The sequence below is a fragment of the Tinamus guttatus genome, unplaced genomic scaffold (genome assembly GCF_059628265.1).
Source record: "Tinamus guttatus ecotype Peru unplaced genomic scaffold, ASM5962826v1 Tinamus_guttatus_pri_ptg000141l, whole genome shotgun sequence".
Lineage (NCBI taxonomy): Eukaryota > Metazoa > Chordata > Aves > Tinamiformes > Tinamidae > Tinamus > Tinamus guttatus.
In genome coordinates this window covers 467,908-487,221 of record NW_028288675.1, presented here as the reverse complement: position 1 = coordinate 487,221, position 19,314 = coordinate 467,908, and the positions used below count along the sequence as shown (strand labels likewise).

General features: G+C 35.0%; 1 protein-coding gene across 1 annotated transcript in view; it reads left to right on the top strand.

Moving 5' to 3' along the window:
• The window catches only part of TBC1D32 (TBC1 domain family member 32), a 61,185-nt gene that overhangs the window by 12,679 nt on the left and 29,192 nt on the right, over positions 1-19,314 (top strand). Inside the window, exons 15-23 of the mRNA XM_088521984.1 lie at positions 1,390-1,517; positions 2,621-2,822; positions 5,349-5,431; positions 5,851-5,989; positions 6,624-6,711; positions 8,103-8,221; positions 8,949-9,065; positions 11,647-11,735; positions 19,049-19,171. Of these exons, the coding sequence (XP_088378110.1) occupies positions 1,390-1,517; positions 2,621-2,822; positions 5,349-5,431; positions 5,851-5,989; positions 6,624-6,711; positions 8,103-8,221; positions 8,949-9,065; positions 11,647-11,735; positions 19,049-19,171 (1,088 nt within the window). The remainder of the gene's footprint in view (positions 1-1,389; positions 1,518-2,620; positions 2,823-5,348; positions 5,432-5,850; positions 5,990-6,623; positions 6,712-8,102; positions 8,222-8,948; positions 9,066-11,646; positions 11,736-19,048; positions 19,172-19,314) is intronic.

Sequence of the window (19,314 nt, the reverse complement as noted above, 5' to 3'; positions counted from 1 at the left end):
ACTTTTTTTTTACCCACAGGACACATGAAATCATAGATCTGTTTTTTACAGGTGCTTATCTGCTCTGCTTTTACTTAAAATGAAATGTACTTGTATTAATTTTTTAACTCTGCAAGTTGGTTAGGTGTTCTCAAAGCACAGAGTAGGTAAAACATAATACTTTATTAAAAATTGCTGTCTGTAAATTAGAAAAAGGCAGAGGATTTTTTAACATCTCCATGAGACGTAAGAACTTTGTGAAGTATTAGTTATGCTTAGGTTCTTGAAAGCCTAATTAATACTTGTATGGCCACAGTTGTCAGATTTGGTTAATGATGCTGGTGTGCAGCTAAAGGGACTGCTGGACTGCATCTGACCCTGATTACTGTCTGTGCGTGTGACCCTAGCTCCGGTTTGAGGCATGACCTTGGACCTGCTCTGCCTCCATGGGCTCGTCTCGGGTTTTGAACTGTTGGCTGAGCCTGGAGACCATGAGTGGACCAGGTCTGCTTCCCTTGCTTGAGTAGTGTGGCCCTGCCTGCCCGTCTGATGGGGAGGCCTCTGCTTCTGTCCATCTTGCATCAACCCTGGCTGCTACCCGAGGGCCTTTGTGGAGCCCATGCCCTGCTTGCCCACATTTGACATGCTTAGTTTTGGTGTACTTGGCTCACTTAGTTATGAGCAGTGGCCAACTCAGTGTTCATTCAGATAGGATGTTCTGTATTCACAAGTATACTGGACAGAGCAGCCTGAATAATAATGATAAATGTTCAGGCCCTGAATCCCCTGGTTAAATGTTCATGGTCTCCTATGTGCGTAAAGAGTTCTCAAGACGTTCTTGGTTTGCTCTAATGCGGAAGACTTCCCTCCAAGTTTCAAAGCAAATGACTGTTTAGGCCTGCCTCAGCTAGAAAGAGACGTCCATGCTGTAACTTGCGGAAAGGAGGGAGAAACAAGCAAGAGCAAAATTATGAAGAAAGAATTTAAGTGAGGTGGACAAACAAGATCTTGTGAAATTAACTTTCCAATTCTAGCCCAAGGTTTGGTAATTCATACACAGAAAAAAGCCAGTTGCCTTGTTTCTCACCTTGATCAAGATACTGTTTCTACATCCTGAACAGACTTGTAAGGAGTCTTTTTGCATTGATTGTGAAGGGAAAAAGGAGTTAAGAAATGTCTCTTTTCTATATCTGTGCAGTCTGAGGACTTCTGCCTTAATCATTAAAAGTGGTAATTATCGCCATTCATGATTAAGATTTGAATGTAGTCTGCTTGCTTACTATGTTGAACCCTTAAGCAGTCATTAGAAAAAGGACATTCAGGTTCTGCATACACAGACAGACTTGAACTAACAGATTTTACAAAAAGCATTTAATTTTAAACTTTTTATCTTTTTTGGCTTCCAAACAGATGCGTATAAACTGTCTTGAAGCCACTTTAATTCATGTAGCAGATATTTTGGAAAGGATTGCTGCAGTAGAAGATGGTCTTTCTCTTCTTCTTTATGGAGGAAATCAAAAGTCTGCCAAAGAAGATATGTAAGAGTGCATTAATGAGTTACATTAGTCATATAAAGTGAGACTTGCTTTCCCTTTTTCATTTCTTTGTAACATTTCTTTGTTTATGCTTTGACTAATAGTGTCTGATTATCAGGTAAGATACGAAGTATTTTAGCGGGTGTATTATGGAGACAGTTGTGTGACTAGCTGAGGAAATGACACTTTTAAGAAACACTTTTCTATTAAAGAAAATTTCCATGGTTTATGTGTTACTTGTGAGAGACAGAGAGAGAGAGAGAGAGACAGAGAGAGAGAGAGAGCGAGCGCTTTCCTGTCCCTGAATGTAGTTTTAATAACTCATTGTGTTACTATTCAGGCCAAAGGCCTCTCTTTTGCGTGTTTTTTTGAAGTAAATATTAAAAATAAACTTTTTTAAGAATAGATTTACTGTACCATTTGAATCCCTAGTTAAGAGGCATGCTTTTTAATACACCAGGATAGACAGATCTCTTGTGAGAGGCTGATAAATGTAACAGCCTATCATCTAAGCTGTGTCTGTGTGATCCAATAGGTAGCAGCATATTGTTATATGATACCAAAGAGGGCAGTAAAATTGAGAGTAGCCTTTAGAAGTAAATAAGCTGCAGGTCATGAAATAAACTGAAAAGCCACAGCTGTCAGTTATGTGGAATGTGTGTCGGGGGAGTAAAAGATAGTGATTTGCAGGAAAAGGTGTCCTTTGTGTTACTAACCTTGTAGATTTTAGAAGCAGATCTCGGGTAGAGATAAAGAATAATAAGGATAAATTTTTGCCTTGTATATCAAGATGGATAGTACTGATTAAGCAAAAGCTGAAATGGCTATCCTGGCTGGGTGCTTTCTATAAAGTTACACCCTGTATAGCTTGTGGCCATGTGGGATAGATGGAAGGCAACGGATCCATTTTTGATTTATGTAGCCAAAGTAAAATCACTTACCATAAGTTTTCTTATCTTCTGAATGTTTTTACAGGGATTAGCAGAGTGGGCCTGCGTTTCTTTCCTTTAGTCTTATAGAAATGTAAATAAGGTCATGCAAAGGATTTGTTTCAAGCTTTATTGGTGATTACAAAGCAACAATTTTAAGTGTTATTTTATTTCTAGTCCTACAGCTGTTCATGTAATTGTTGAGTTTACAAAGAAACTTCTTCATGACGACATTTCTCTTTTACCTGGATCCGAGCTTTTGCCAGTTGTTAAAGAAGCTTTCATTTTTGTATGTCGTCAGATGTACAGAACTTGTGAAGGTCTGCAGGTGCTCATTCCTTATGGCTTACATGAAACTCTTGCAGAGGCTTGGAAAAAGGTAAATCTCACTGGGGATTGGGAAGATCAGCAAAATCTTACTGTGAGAGCTTCAGTTTGTGCAATAGTTGTTCTCTGGTTTAGATTAAGTAGTGAGATAAGAATGCTAGGAAGTTCTTATTCTAAAAACTAAGTTCTGTTTTTCAAATCTTACTTCTGTATGTAAACTTGGCAGGTGCTTAGTTTGAGGTCTCTGTGTTTTAAAGTGAAACCAGGAAATCTGAAGATTTATAGGTAGATCTGTCATTTGTAGATTAATGTCTTTCTAACCATTGTCCTTATAGAGGTTATCTGATTTTATAATAGCCAGTATCTACCGCAGGTCTGCTCTTGAGTCTTAGCTTTGGATATACGGAAAGAAAAAAGTAGAGATGTGGCCTTAGTATTTTTTAGGCTAATGTAAATAGTTCTGAGGGGAAATAGGAGGAAAAAAATAAAATTGAAATGTTTGATTTATTTGGTTAGATGCCATTGAAATATTTTCAGGAGATCTGAAGAGCTATATAGGCAGGGGTTTTCCCATTTGCACACTTGGATATCTTACTGGAGTGTTGAAAGGGGCTCTTGGTCTGACCACTAGTCCATTACTGCCTGAAAGAGCTTGAGCCCAGCAGTTCGACTGCATATTGCACATGCATTAAATAGTTTAATTCACTAAACTTTTTGTTGTTGTTCTGATACAGTGTGAAAATTCTTACTTGTAACATATAATTGACATAGAGAGTGTTTCTGGATGCAACAAACAGCAGTTTTTAGTTAAGTTCTCAGTGGAGGAAAAAAAAATCAGACATTTGAATCATCAGTATTAGAAAAGGATAGTATACAAAATTTCAGCTTTGAATCCCGCTTAACGGAAACTATATTTAAAGTACAGGTATTAAAAGTATAATGGAAAAATGAAATAAAAATGTTTGACTAAAAATGGATACATCTTTATTTTTTTTTTCCCTTCAGTGACTATAAAATATTTACTTATAAGCAAAGGATCAGACAAAACTAGAAAAAAAATGGTTAAACAAATACATGATTAAACAAGTAAAGAAAGAGAAAGGGAGAGATTTTTGTACCCAAGGAGTAGAATGGAACCGTTAGGCTTCCTGTAAATGCGGCATGCTTTTGTTTTAATTAGAAGTTTTAGAAATGAAAACAGTCCCAATGTATACTGAGACAGAATATATCAGAAGTACATAACATGAATAGAAGAGAGGCTTAAAATAATCAGCTTGTCGTGGATGTTTCCCACTACTATCACATTTGAATATTACTAAGAAAGCATACATTTTTAGTTGAAAATAAAATATATTATTAGAATATAACTGGATCACAGTAAGCTAAGCTTTATAGGAAGGAATGTCTTTTTGAAACTGAATTTGCAATAAGAATCCTAGAATTCTGCTGAATTGAGTTTAGTTTAATTGAATCATGCTGTAGTATAGAATCATGCTGACATAAGTCTATCTTTTTATGCTTTCCTGTTATGTAGCTAGTCATTCTTACTTGAACTAGCTTGTTACTCTATTTAATTATCATCATATGCAGTCCATCATGGTCCCTTGCAACCTCAACCATCCTGTGATTCGGTGTGATTCTGTGACATATGTAGAATTAAAAAGATTGCCAAACATTTAACTGACAAAATGCCATTTTTTTTTCATGTCATTTTGGAGGTCAAACTGAGACTGAAGTGCAGATTACCTATTCACGGCTTCAGAAACACACAAGCTAGTACACTCAAGTTTTCAACTCTGTCGTCTTAATTATTTTTAATAATTTTCTGTCATTGTCCTGCTTTAAAACAACCATGGTTTGTAAAATATTCTGTCACTTATAGTGTAGTTAAAAGATTGGAATTGTATTAAAAAAAGAAAAAAAAATGTTCTATGCAAGCACTAGTTGCAAGTTTTTAAGACTAGTGGCTTATTTCCTTCTACGTTGCATATCTCTTGGCACTTAACACTGGTGGGCAAACAATTTTTTCAGGCCAGATCCTGGTAAAAATTCTGGGCCAAACATTGGCATTGTTGCACAGATAAAAGGAAACTTGACAGATCTAGAACCACTGATCACTTTAATAGAGGATTTTTTTTTCTGGATAAATTGGCAAATGTGTTTGTAAGAGTGGAACTTTGCTATGTTCACTATCTGTACCATATAATGTATATATTTCATTTGAATGAATAGTGCAATAAGCTGCTGATATTTAAAAACAATTTTTAAAGGCATTTTAAGAAAAATAATTTAAAAATATGATTAGCTTTATAATGGTTTATACCTAAGGAAAAAGTAAAAAAAAAAAATTTCTTCAAATACAGAATGGAATGGAATGGTATATTCTCTGCTAGGTTAGAACATAGTCACTCCCCTTTTTGGTGTATATGTGTGTGTGTAGTTTGTGTGTGTGTGTATATACATGTGTGTGTGCATGTGTATACATATATATAAATACACACACATTTTTAACAAAAAATAAGGAAGTCTGCCATTTAAAATTATGCAATTGAGCTGGATTTTGTTCTTAATTTTACAGACAAGTTTGCTTTCAGAAAGAATTCCCACTCCTGTAAGTGATGCAAGCTCCCCCTTGTCAATAAGCCAAGAGTCAAAAAACAGGCAAGTACAGATGTTCAGTTTAGGCACGTGCACAAGTATGAACATGTACTGCTACTTTTCTGGTGTTTGAGACATGTTATAACACTGTATTTTCTTAGCCTTTTGCCAGAAATATACTGGTAGGTAGACAGAGCAATGTCAACCTACATTGACAGACATTGGATTCCTGAAGGAGTTATTTGTATATTATGTTGTTCTCTCTCATCTTTGAATCTTAGCTAGCGTGGGTTTGCATGCTTGTACATAAAAGTCTAATCTAATTTGTAACTTTCTCAATTATTTCTTTTGCTAATATAACATAGGCATAGTCCAGTGAACAATATACTTTTGTTTTTCAAAGCTGCAAATTTTAGTGTTTCTATTTTTTTTTATGCTTTTTTTTTTCTAATATTTTAATGCCTGTTTTTCTACTCTTACAGTTCATTATCAGAAGAGACTTTGCTAGATGCCTTACTAACTTTTTCTGCCACACCAAAAGGACTATTTCTGCTTCATAGTACAGGGGCCATGAGTGACTGTGTGACTTTTATGTTCAGCAGTATGTCAAGAAAAAAACAGGTAAGTATAACAGAGTATGTACAATAGTTTCTTTTTTTAATTACTGAGAGAAAACAATAAGGAAATAAAACTATAAACCCTTTTTATTTAATTTTTGCCAAAAGTAATTTAATATGTGACTCATTAATCTTAATGCATGCCATATAGATTTAACTTTGTTGCATGCCACTCATCTTCAGAATGTCAGACATATATTTAGCTGTGATGACTTTTTATTGCTAAGTGTAAAATGAAAAGTAAAGTTTATTTTTTGCTGTTGTTTTTCTTCTAAGTTGAAGTTTTTGTAAACCAAGCTGATAAGTGCTGATAAAATTTAGGTACAGTATGTAGTATTTACAGTTTTAACATTTTAAACATGAAGAAGTTATGTTTTAGGTGGAAAACCAGATAATGATATTTAAGTCTTACTGAATGGTTATGTTGCGTGTCCCAAATAACATATTTATCATTTCTACTTTGATACTCCCTTAATAAAAATGTTTGTTTTGTAATCTATGGCGAATATGTAGAGTGTGATTTTTATGAACTGTCCAAGTCTAATGCAGATTAATTTCTGTAAACAGAGATTAGGATTTAAGAGTTCCGTGCATGGTGATATCACTAACACTTAGCGCTCTATATTTGTTACTAACAGACAAGTGATTGTGAAGAGTTTGGTAATGGAATGATTTTTACCCAAATAGCAACGATACCTACAGGTGCAGTAGCTCTGCAGAGTTCAGGTAATTAGAAGAACTATTTTATTAGGAGTAATTACTTGCTATAGCCTTCAACAGTAGAAAAAGATTTTGCGAATGATGTTAAAAAAGATGAAATGTTTGGAATAATTATGTAGTATTAGCAAATGTCTTGATTGCCTCGTATTAGAAGTTCTTTCAAATTCTTAAGTCATCCAGTTGTCTTGATGCAGTTGTATTGTTTCTTACAGTATATAATATCTTTATTCTATAGTTTGAATTACCAGAAATTTTCTGTAAATGCATTTATGACTGTTAAGAGTAAGCTCCTTACAAGCTGCAAGTGATCATTTATCCACAGATGAGAAATAATGTTGAATTCTGAAACTGAACTACAGTTTTCCAGGGCTGCTGACTGCTGAAAGAGTGATATAATGCACAGCCCTGAATGTCATTTGTTCTTGAATACTATAGTGATCTAGAATTGAGATTCTTTTTTTCTCGTTTTTTTTTTTGGATTCATATGTGCCAGCCCATGGCGAAAAGTCCCTACAGATTCACTGAGCTTAATGTTGTCATATTATACAAGTGTCTGTGTAGTCTGTAAGTTAGCAAGAGTCTTACCAATAAAGTAAAGCAGCATCTTAAGTTGTTAAAGAAGCCCGTGAGGTACAGAAGTACTCTCTTAATACCTCTAAGTGGTTGATGTGTAATGAAAAAAACTGACTGAGAGACTGCCACAACAGCAGACAAATTCTGCTAGTCAAGGAAGCTGAACTGATTGTTAATTGTTTTATGTATGTTTCTGGGATCTTTTTGAAATTAAGGAGTAGATGTGCTTCAGTAACTCCATCTGTCATGGTTAAATTTCTCAGCCAAGTCACTTCTTGTGGTCTTTGGCATCAAATGGTCGACTAGAAATAAATAGGGTCAAGTTCAACACTTTTTTTTTTAACCTTGAGGGAAGGTTATATAGTGTTTGTGAAGTTGTTTACTAATAGTCATTTTCATCTGGAGAGTTCTGAGTTAGATGGCTTTTTTCTTCCTTCCTTTTTAATGTAATATTTAACATTTTAGATTTGATTAATAATATTTTTCAGTGCTTTGAAACTTATCATTATGGTATGTTTTTAGTTATTGGTGAATTAAATACATTTTTTAGTTTTAAAACCATGGGACAAACTAGAGTAGCGCTGATCTATAGGAATTAACTAGTTAGGGAAGAAGAGGAGCTTACTTTTGTTGGAAAATATATAAATATCATCCTAAACTTAAAAATATTCTTTGCAAACTGCTGTTAGGCTGAGTATAAGCAGAACACTGTAGAAAGCTGATTTGACTGCAGAATTGAGCATAGAGAGGATAAAATGTTTCTTAATGTGACTTTTTTCTGATATTTTTGCCATTCTCATGACTGGAACAAAAATTTGTTATAGGCTTTATAAAAGCACTTGTAACTGAAGTATGGTCTCTGCTGGAATGTGGAAAAGACGATGCGAGGATAACTCAACCCAGGTCTTTTCCAGTAGATCCTATTGACCAAAGCTGTCAAAAGGTGAGAAGTTACTTGAGGGAAGAGAGAATAATTTAGTAATAATTTTCTACACTGGCATAGAAAACAACATTATATTTTATCTAGGATTTTTGCATACCTTTCTGAGTTTTTTTTTTTTTTTATTGCAGCTATACTTGTTTCTAGGTGTGTGGGGCAAAATTGGTGAAATGTGTCAGTCAAATAATTACTTATTGAAAGAGTTGTTGTATTGCACAGAGGGTCACAATGCCAAGGTTCCATTAAAGTCAGTATAAAATAATAACAATTATGGTGACAGTGAAAGTCTAAAATACTGTCCATTGGTTCAAATATCTGAATATTGTAGAAAGATCAGTTATTGGGTTTTTAGGATATGCTGTGTGCCTCTGAATTTTACAACTACACAATAAATTATTATAGCTTTTGAAAGAATTCTAAATTCCTAGAATTGTATTTCCTCTGCACCAGTAGAAAAAAAAAAAAAAAAAACCTCAGTTTTCACTAAGCCATCTGCTTGTGTAATTTTTACAGTTTATACGTATTTCACAGGTATTGCTGCCCTTTTAGATTGTAGATAGACTTGCCAGTTCTGCAGAATTATTTTGGGCTGCTCTACCCATGTCAGTTTTCTCTTCCGTAGAAGATAAAAAACTTGAATTAAATGCCAAGCTATTTTATAAATATGTTTGTTTATACTTCACCGTTTAACATCTTTCTTCCACCATTTTTCTTTTTTTTCCTTCACTAGTCTTTTCTATCTCTGATAAACTTGCTCACCTTTCCAGCAGTTTTTGAACTCCTGAATAAACAAGACATACCAAATAAACCAGTGTATTCACTCCGTGAAATTCCTACCGATATAATTGTAAGTATGTTTTTCCTTTTGAAATAAAAGACAGTGTTTCCATAAAGATGTTTTTCCTGAGAAAATAATAATAAAGTATTTCTTATTATGACTGAAACATATTGAAGTTTTCTGCACTTTGTAATAAAAGCAGCATGAGGGCAGTATATGCACATATCACTTTATGGTAACCTAAATTTTCATTTAAAATTTGTGGTCCAATTTAAAGAGCCAATTTCTTGTATTAGAAATGTGCCTTTCAGGGAGAAAGTGCCTTTTATAGGTATGTGCCTACAATTGCATGCCTACGCATGTGTTTTATATAATACTGTTTTATCCCGGTATCTGGGTTCGAACAAAACCTCAGTCAGTCTTTCTAAATAGCGCAGAGCATTCACACAAACATTAAATCAAGAATTGGAAAATTATTGATTAAGGTATATTTCAGTCTTAAATAAAGTAGTATTACTATTGTAGTACTTCAGAATTGTTCTATATTATTTACATACCCTGTATGACTACAAATCTTGTATGTTGAAATATCCTGTATTATGTAGTAGCTAGTATTATCCTTTATCTAACTACAATCCTTTTTTTCTTATCTACAAGGCACAAGCAATTGAGTTGCAATTAAAATTAATTTTTTGCTAATGAGTCAGTGGTTTTAATTGATGATGCATGAAAGTGTTCAGTGTAAACTCTGGATTGATAGTACTTTAAGTTGTTTGGGCAGTTGGTAATGTAGTAGTGTTTGTTGTGTTGGGAAGATTTTGTTGTTGTTGTTCTGCAATACACTCACCTAAAGGTGGATTTCAGAAGGAAATGCAGTGATAGGTTTAATTTATCCAGTCTTCTCAGTCTTGATATGTCTACTAGTTTTCTTCAGTAATAAGGTTTTGTGAGGCACTTAGAATAGGAAAGATATATGCCAAAGGTGGTATATCTTTGAGAGCTATTAGATTGGGGAGGTCAAGTAATAATTTTGTGGCTTTTGGAGGCCTATGTCACTTAGATTTTTGAGGAACTTAGACAGTTTGGGATTTTTTATGTCCCCGAGAATAGCAGTACCGGTGTTACTGTTGAAAGTTACCTGAACAGTGGTACACGTAGGTATTTTGGATGGGGCTTGGTTCACTTAATTATGGTTTAAAAGAAGACCTTTGTGTAAGTCTAAGATAAACACCCAGGATGAAGTAGCTAATAAAGAAAATGGGTAAGTCTAATGGATGAGACTAAGTGCTCAGAAAACTGTGGAGGTTAGGTGGACATAGTTACTGCATGGTTATTGCAACTGTGTTTCTGGTCACTGACTGCAAATAATTAAAGTTATAACCAGATATAATTATGGCCGTAAAGCAAAGTAAAAGCAATTTCCTTGCCACCAGAAGATTTGGAATAAGGTCTTCTGTCATATGTCTGAATATGCAGGGATAGAAGTAGGAAAGCCAAGACCCATTTGAAGTTTAAGCTGACAGGGCTTGCTGAGGACAGACAGATGGGCTTTATTGTGAATTTTGCTTTATTTTTTTTTCTCTGTATGGAAAGCACTTTCTTTGCAGCCCTTTCCCCCAACCTTCCTCAGAAATCTAATAGACAAAATATAGTTTTACTTTATTTTAAATAAGATTACATTTTAAGAGGACAGTTTGCTTTGGCAACCTTTTTTTTTTTTTCTCTACTTGCGGTGTTTACTTCATTGTCTTTACGGAAATACAACTTTAAGTTCATTTCATGAAAGTATGGATCCTGATTTGTTTTTCTAATACGTTACTGAAAAGACTCATTGATCCAAACAGTTGAATAATAATCCCCTCTGCTGTCTCTGACCATACTTATTAAATAGAAATAAAATAAAAGTTTGGATTTAATCCAGATTTTTAAAAGCCTGTAAAGACTTTGCTGTTTTTTTCTTCTGACCCTAATGTAGCAATCATTTATAACATCAATGGATATTTTTGTTCAATTCCTTTTTTTTTTTTTTTAAATGAAGTTATTACTTCAGAAACAATTCAGATGTGCCGTAAACCTGGGGGAATTTATGGAAGAAATACAAAGCAGCCTTAGATCATTGTCTATTAGGTTAGACTGTGTGTGATGAAGGAGATAAGCCTCAACGTCCACACCAAACCTTGCTATACACAGGACTGATTGCTGGGCACCAAAGCACTTAGAAATATCTGGCATTAGGGAGGGAATTACAGTAAGGGTATTGCATTTTCAGCCTGATATGGCTTATCCTTCTTAATGCTAATTGCATGAAAATAGATGTATACCCATTTCAACTATGTAATAAACAGTTTTATCGTGGATTAGTATTAAAGTATAATATGTAAAAGACTTGATACGCTAGTATCGTTTTGTATGTTTAATATTTTGTTTTCCGGCATAGTAGGTTCTTTCATTTGCACAGCCTGTACTATTTTTTTTTTGCCTTTGGCTTTTTTTGCCTTCTTGACTTTTGTAAGAAGAGGAAAGTCTTTTTCTGCCTTTTTCCCATGTTTTTAATCATAGGTTTCCATCTGTAGTAAACATTCCTATGAAACATATATATATAAAATCTAAAGACATAAATGATTTTTTTTTATTTATTCTCTTTTGGCAGGATGTCGTTGACAGGCTTATAATTTTGAATTCAGAGGCTAAAATTCACTCCCTATTCAGTTACGAGCAATCACATATATTTGGTCTGAGGTAAGATGCTCTTTTTTTTATCTTTTGGTCACAATAAACAAAGAGCATACAGCATGCTTGTTGCATTGCTTCCAACAAGTTAATGTTGTTTGGTCTTATTATACATGAAGATGAAATTCACTTTTTCTTCTTCATTCAATAGAAATTGAATGAAAAATACATCCTATAAAATGAGAATAGCAATGAATCTAATCTTATTACAGTAAATGGATATATTGTAATATGACAAACAGTAATAGAAATTGCTTATTGTTATTTTGTCTGGTTGATTGGAAAGAAATGTAGTACATCCATCATAGTGTATAAGACAGAAATCATACCAAAGTACTAAAACTTTTTTTTTATTATTATATCATGATTCTATCTGGCTTTGGTTTGTCTCCTTGCATTTTTTTTAATGTATCAGTTAAATTATCACTATTTTCACCAATGCTCATTTTGAGAAGTAGCAAATTCCCAAATATTTCTAGAACCTGAAGCAACACTTGAACACTTCAAGTGTGCTTACTCTGTCATGCTCATTTAAATGTGTTATAATATCTTAACACAGAAATCATAGTTTCTCTGTTTATGAATTTATTAATTCACACTTTCATTAGTAGTTTATGCAGGATATACAGTACAGATGAAGTAAAATCTCTATTGGATTGCACTTCATAGTATAGAAAATTTTGATAACCTTCCTTGGGCAAGTTAAAGGTCAGTGGATTATACACCTCAATGTTAGCTCTCTTTAGCCATATTTGTACTATAGTATCAGAATAAAATGATTGTATAATATGGAATCAATAACCGTAATTTATAGTTCAACTTGTTGCTAAGGATGAAGGAGCATGAAGGAGATGAACAGTGCAGGATTTGGGGTTAGGAGATGTTAGGATTTAAGAGTATAGTTTAGTCCTGTAACTCAGGAATTACAGATACTGTTTTGGAAGAATTCGCTAGCTGAATAGGAGTGAGAAGTCCTAAAACAGAATTAGATAACAAAGATGTTATTAGGTATTCAGGATTATCCTGACTTCATAGAAGACTTGACGGAGCTTCCACTCATTTAATTAGGCATAATGGAAAGTGAACTGTTCAGAAGTGTAAAATACCCATTTGCTTTTAGAATGCTTTCTACCTTCAAAAGGTGCTGCCTTAAATTAGAGGTAAAGGAAGAGAGTTCTGCTGTGATATTGGGAACCTTCTTGCTTGTAGGCAGAAATGAATTACTCTCTCTGAACACAAAAGCAGTTAATACCCGTAATGCAGGACAGAGTGTTGGTGAATCCTGTGTTGAAGTTGTGTGTAATGCCTAGAATATTTTTATCAAGGCCTATGTCTTGTGAGGCAACTGACCTACTCATAACTGCTCATATAAGCAACATAAATAGTCCATCCATAATCACCTAAAATAAATCATATGTGTAAGTAGATAAGATGAGCTTTACAGTTCACCCCAGAAATACAGTTTTCCAGAAGTTCATGACCAGGGCACAAAAAACCAAGTGAAAATCTATGAAGTCTCTGATGTTCCTCTTTTTCAGTTCATAATCAAAGTTAAGCTGCCAAGCTGCAAGAAAAAACTAATGAATATTTTATTTTTAGTGTGGATACTTCTTGTTCATAAAAGTGGTAGATATCTTCATTATTAAGTCATAATCAAATAAAGGATAATAATCAAATTAAGTCATAATTAAAAGTTTAAATGTCACTTTCAATAGAGATTTACTCTTCGGAGATTTTGGAATCTCAGTAATACCAAGACTTCATACTTCATGCTTAGCAGATTCAGTTTTTACTGCAGAGGAACCCTCCTCCCCACTGTTTCTTTAATTGTCTTTTGTATAAAAACAAGCCAAATGCAATTTAGGTATTATGAAATGTGCCTGTGCATATCACAAATAGTCTAAGAATGTGTTTTCTTAGTAAGTAAATGGCTTTTCAAGAGCATGTGGGGCTTGCTATACATTTTTTTTTTAATGATAGAGAATAGGCACATACCAACCTTTGATTGTGACTAATTCAGCTGCCAGTACAAAGAAAAACTGTACTATTACATAGCTATTCAGAGTTTCCTATTGAAATCATCTTGGAATTCTGGCTTATTGTTGCATGTGCCTTACTGTTTACAGTATTAACACTTGCAGAAAACTCTTACCCATATTATTTTACTTAGAAAGGTTTGAAGTTTCTTTTTCTCTCCCCCCTCCCCCCTCTCTCTTCTCTGTGTGAATTGACTGTGGATTTGGAGCCCTTTGAGTCTTGAAGGTTCAAGACTGTAATTTTCTGAGGTGCTTCTAGCTGTTTGCTGTCTAGTTGAGATTTAAATTCTAGTCTCTTTTTTACGGTACAGATTTTTCTAAGCTTGTATTCCGTAGATCGCAGCCATTCTGATACTCTTCTAGAACAAGGTTTACTCACTTGAAGCCCCTGCTCAGTTCATGTTTTTTTCTCAAAATGTAAAGAAGTTGGGAATAAGAATAGAAGTGAAAGTACATAGGCAGTTCTTAATGTGAATATAGAAAGCATTTCAAACTGTCAGTTGAGCTTCAAAGCAGATTTGGACTTCTTTAGCAAGTCTCAGTCAGATAAGGTTGGTCAATAAAAGACTGCTGAAGGCTCTTTCAGCTGCTCTTTTGTGCAGCCTGAACATGTAGGTACAGAGGAGCTCAAGCGAAATTCACTGTAGTCACTGTACTTCAGAAGATTCTGAATGTAGACTGCTATCAGAGCACAAATCCTAGAAAAAAAACGGAATTTACAGTAATAATCAGACTATTTCATTTTTAACGTACTGCATGTGCAGAGATTTTTCTTAGTTTAATGACCAGCTTTATTTCCTTGACATGGGTATACCCAGTGATAGTGAAACTGTGTTATTTGCTTGATGAAAATGTGACAAAGTTTCAATTTTTTACCTTGGATAAGCAATGTACTAGCCATGTTCCTTTGTCCACTGGTCTGGTAGACTTGATCTTAATTGCAACTTACTCTTTGCATCTGCAATGTCATTGTAGCTCAGGAGTTTTTTGGAGTATAATAAAGAGTAAATCAAGTTGATGATGAAGATTCTTATGTGCCCTATAATGTTTATATTGGAATTGTTAAAGGAAAATTTAGTTTTGGAGTTCTCTGATGGTGTACCTGTTTATTTAGCAAGAAAGTCTCCTGCTTCTAAAAATTGATACCACATTCTTTTTTTTCCTGTAGTGGATGACTTGTTCCACTTATGAAAACTTGTTTTATCTTCTTTTGCTAGGGCAATTGCAACTACTATGTCCAAGAAGGGTATCTTGCATCTTTCACAGCCAGCAGAACATTTGCAGGCATCTGTGAAGTGAGGACAGACTATGAAATTAAGTTTGGAAAGGACATAAGATCTGAAAGTAAGGAAGAATGGGTTATGGCCTGTAATGGGAGCTGCAAAAAACTAGAATTGGTATTATCATAATGAAAGGTGGCGGAAGAAAGAGGTATGCCTTGAGCTTGAAAGAAAAGCATGTAACTGAGGAAAGTAGAGTAGAAAGAACACCAACTTATTTTGTGTTCATAAAAGGAGCTTAAATGATAAATTAAAAAAATAGTGGAACAAGTCATCTTCATAATAGGCACCTTTTAGTAAATCAGATAAATTCATAGGTGACTTCATTATATGGTATTTTCTGATGAACAAAATTGGACTACAGGAAAAGTAAAAATTGACAAGATATTTTTAGCAACTACAATTATTACTAGAAGTTATATTACCCTTGAAAGATCTTCTGTTCCTCTGTAGTTATACATAGCATTTGATTACACCTACCAAAAAAATCAAAGGCTAGTCAGTTTAAATGGGTGCATAGTACATATGGGTTTATAGTTCATATGAAATAATGGTTAGTGGGTGAGAATCCAGGAAATACCCTCAAGTAACACAGGAAAGGAGAACATGGAAATCAGAAACACGACAGCACTCCTGGCTGTATCCCTTTGGGTCCCATGGAGTTGTCCCATTGGGTCTCATGGACTTGTATGTGTCCAATTGAAATATTCCCTAGCTTGATCCTTCTCCGCTAGCTGGGGCTGTTCAGTTTGGAAAAGAGAAGGTTGAGGAGAGATCTTAACAATGCCTTTATACTTCTGAAGGGAGGGTTTAAGGAGGATGTGGCCAGACTCTTTTCAGTGGTGTCCAGCAACAAGGTGAGAGGCAACAGGTAGAAACTGAAACACAGGAAGTTCTGTCTGAATATGAGGGAAAACATTTTTACTGTGAGAGTAACTGAGAACTGCCCAGAGAGGCAGTGGAGTCTCCTTCCTCAGAGGTACGTAGAAGCCACCTGGATGCAATCCTGTGCAACTAGAGTACCAGGTGTTGTAGGTGACCCTTTTAGAGCAGGGGCATTGGACTAGATGGTCTCCAGAGGTCCCTTCCAACCTCAGCCTTTCTGTTTCTGAAGCCCTTCTTGTCTCTTCCCAGGTGCATTCCACATGACTTCCCAAACTCCATCCTTGCATGCTTGAACAGTGTCTCTGCATTCCTCCTTAGAGATCTGTTCCTGCTTCTGCTTCTTGTACGTTTGTTTTTTTTTTCTTTCTTTTTTCTTTTAAATGTTTTAAGTTTAACCAGGAACTTTTTGATCATCATTGCTGGCCTTCTGCAACCTTTTTTCATGCTTGTTGGGCCATTCTTGAGCTTGGGGGAGGAGGAGGAGGTCCTTGAAAAACAACTGCTTTTGGACCCCTCTTCTCTCCAGAGGTTTTATCATTGTATTCTTCCAGCAGATTCCAGAAGAGGCTCGCCTGAAGTCCAGGGTTGTGATCCTGCTTTTTGTCTTGGTCCCCTCTCACAAGATTCTGAACTCAGCCATCTTGTGGTCACAGCAGCTAACAATGCCCCTGACTTTCATATCCCTGACAAGTCCTTGCTTGTTTAAATATGCCATCCAGCAGAGTGCCTCCCCTAGCCAGGAGCTCAGGCCACCTGAATTACAAAGTTGTCACCACTGCATGGGAGAAGCTTCCTGCCAGCAGATAGCAGAGCCGACGACAGGCTGATCAAGGCTCCTGTGGGGACCAGGAGCCGTGAATGTGAGGTTTCTTCCAGGTGCCTGAAGAAGGCCTAACATACTACTACTTGCTCGGGCAGTCTGTAGCAGATGCCAGCCTCTATTGCTCATGTTGATCTAGTCCTGACCCATAGTCTTTCAGCTGACCTCTTGCCTATCCCCAGGCAGCAGCCCAGACACTTGTCTGGGCTCCCTATGGAGCAACTCCCTTCCTCACCATCCCGCTCCGTCCTTCCTAAAAAGCCTGTCTCCATCCATGGCAGCACTCCATGAATTTTTTTGCATCTGATCAAAGTTCAATGCAAATAATATTTGAACATTTGAAGAAAATCAGTTAATTTCGTTCTGAATCTTGCTGAAAGAAGAGAGTTTTTAATGTATTTTAGACTCTGTTTTATTTTTAAAGTAGAAGGTAGAATGCTCAGATGAAACGTTGCCAAAATCAGGAAATATGCTTTAATTTTATTGTATGTATTTGACCAGTCTTTATAGCTTGTTCATCAATGTGTGCACTCCTTCTACATAGGATAGCGGGCTAAGTGGTCTGCTGCAATTCTTAGGTCTCAAACATGGAGGAAAAAAAAACACAAAACAGCAGCTGTATTTAGGCATACTCAGAAATAGGCGGACTATAAAGTGTTATTTTATTGTATTTTTAGTATTTTATTTATTTGTATATGTATTTACTTTTAATACTTCAGAAAGTAGAAGAAGAGAGTATTTTAATAAATATCTGTACGTTAAGGACTGTATTTTTAATTTTCATTTACACTGAAAAATACAATTTCAGTAGAAGCTGCAGCAGAAATTGCTTACATTAGGAACCCAGGTATTTTGTCATTTATCCTACCACTGTCCCTTCTTACCTAACTCTGTTTATGTTTTGATTTGATTTTTTTTCTCTGCGTTCTGTACCAGAGGAGATGTTATAAGCAAGTGGTTTACACTGCTGGAAACCTTAGTCAGATTCTTTGCCATTAGAGTTATCATGCTTAGCAGAATGAGTTGTGTATCTTCGTAATGATTCCAATGCTCTTTGTATGTATTTTTCTTTCTTCTATGAAATAATAATTATTGCAGTTGAATTGTCATTTCTTGTTTTGTGCTCTAAGGAAATACTAAGAATGATCCAATGTAAGGAAATAGCTAATAGAAAATAAGCAGATCTTGAAGAGGATCGAAACTGAACAGATCAAAGTTATTTAAAAAAAGAGTCTTGGCTATTTATTCCTTGACTACGATTTGTATTGAATTACCCACAGAATGGCTTGCAAATTATTGTTGTCTGTAGAAGCAGATTGAGAATTATGTGGAAGAAAACTAGCATTGACTCACAGTGCAGAAATTTCACACCATACATAATCTCTAGTTCCAACAGAATCTTGTGTGAGAGGAAAATATAATGCTAAGGCTTAATTTATGATGTCGTTAATGGCTGTGATAAACAGAAAATAAGAATAATGAGAATATTTAGTCATACCATTTTCCATGAAGAGGAAGTCTCCAGTTAAATTATCCTGTTACTGTATTAGAGTGAATAGAGTAGTGTTAAAAACAAATAATATAATTTGGATTGCCCTTGCTGATATTTTCATAAAATATATTGAAGTAGAGCACTGTCACTGTTAATTTGGCCTGAAGTTATAAAATAAAATTGTATTTAATGTGCTGCATGCCGTCATGTGTTCTTGTGATTATTAACTTAATTTACCACAGCTGTTCGTTTCTGACATTTAAAAAAAAATTCTCCCAAATAGATGCATTGTTTTTTCACATGTTAGATCTTTTGTTGCTTTTGATCTGTGTTAAATTTGATTATATGGAACTGCTTAAGGAACTATTTTCTGATTGAAATATGTATTTTTATCTTGATTTTTAATTTCCTCAAGGATAACTTGATTCTAAGTTGCCTTACCAGCCTATTGCTGTATAATTTCTTCACGTTTCACAGAATGTCTTATTAAGTCTGTATAATGCTTCTTTTTGCAGTGCAAACAGGAAGCAAGCTGAGTTGACCTGTGAGTGTTTTCTGTGCTTGTTCAGTGCACAGGAAAAATCTGTTAGGAACCTCTCTCTGTTTTCTTAGTGCTGTGGCACTTGGGTGACTAAAAAAGTATAAAAACTTGCACTTGACCTGGATAGATCTGGGTATCTTCAGGCTTCTTTTTTTTTTCTTCTTCTTCTTCTCTATTTTGAGATATCATAAGCATGCTCACCTTTGTTTTATTCTGCGTTCCTGGATTCCTGACTGATGTTCTGTCATTTCAATGTGTCCTTCTACAGGTTGTTGAATGTGTTATGCTGCGAGCTCAATACCCTGTTACTTTTAGAGACTCAGTATAAAGTGTCGCAAGTTTTACTAACTGCTCAGGAGGAAAATGTCATAGAAACTTCTGAAGGACGAGGGTAAGGTGTGACCAATAAAAATGTTATTTCAACATTAAGGCAATTTTCCTTAAAATGGTTTTATACTTTGCTGATTGTATTCATACAAATGCTGTCACTGAAATTAGCTTCTAAATTATGTGAAATATGATTTTTAAACTGTA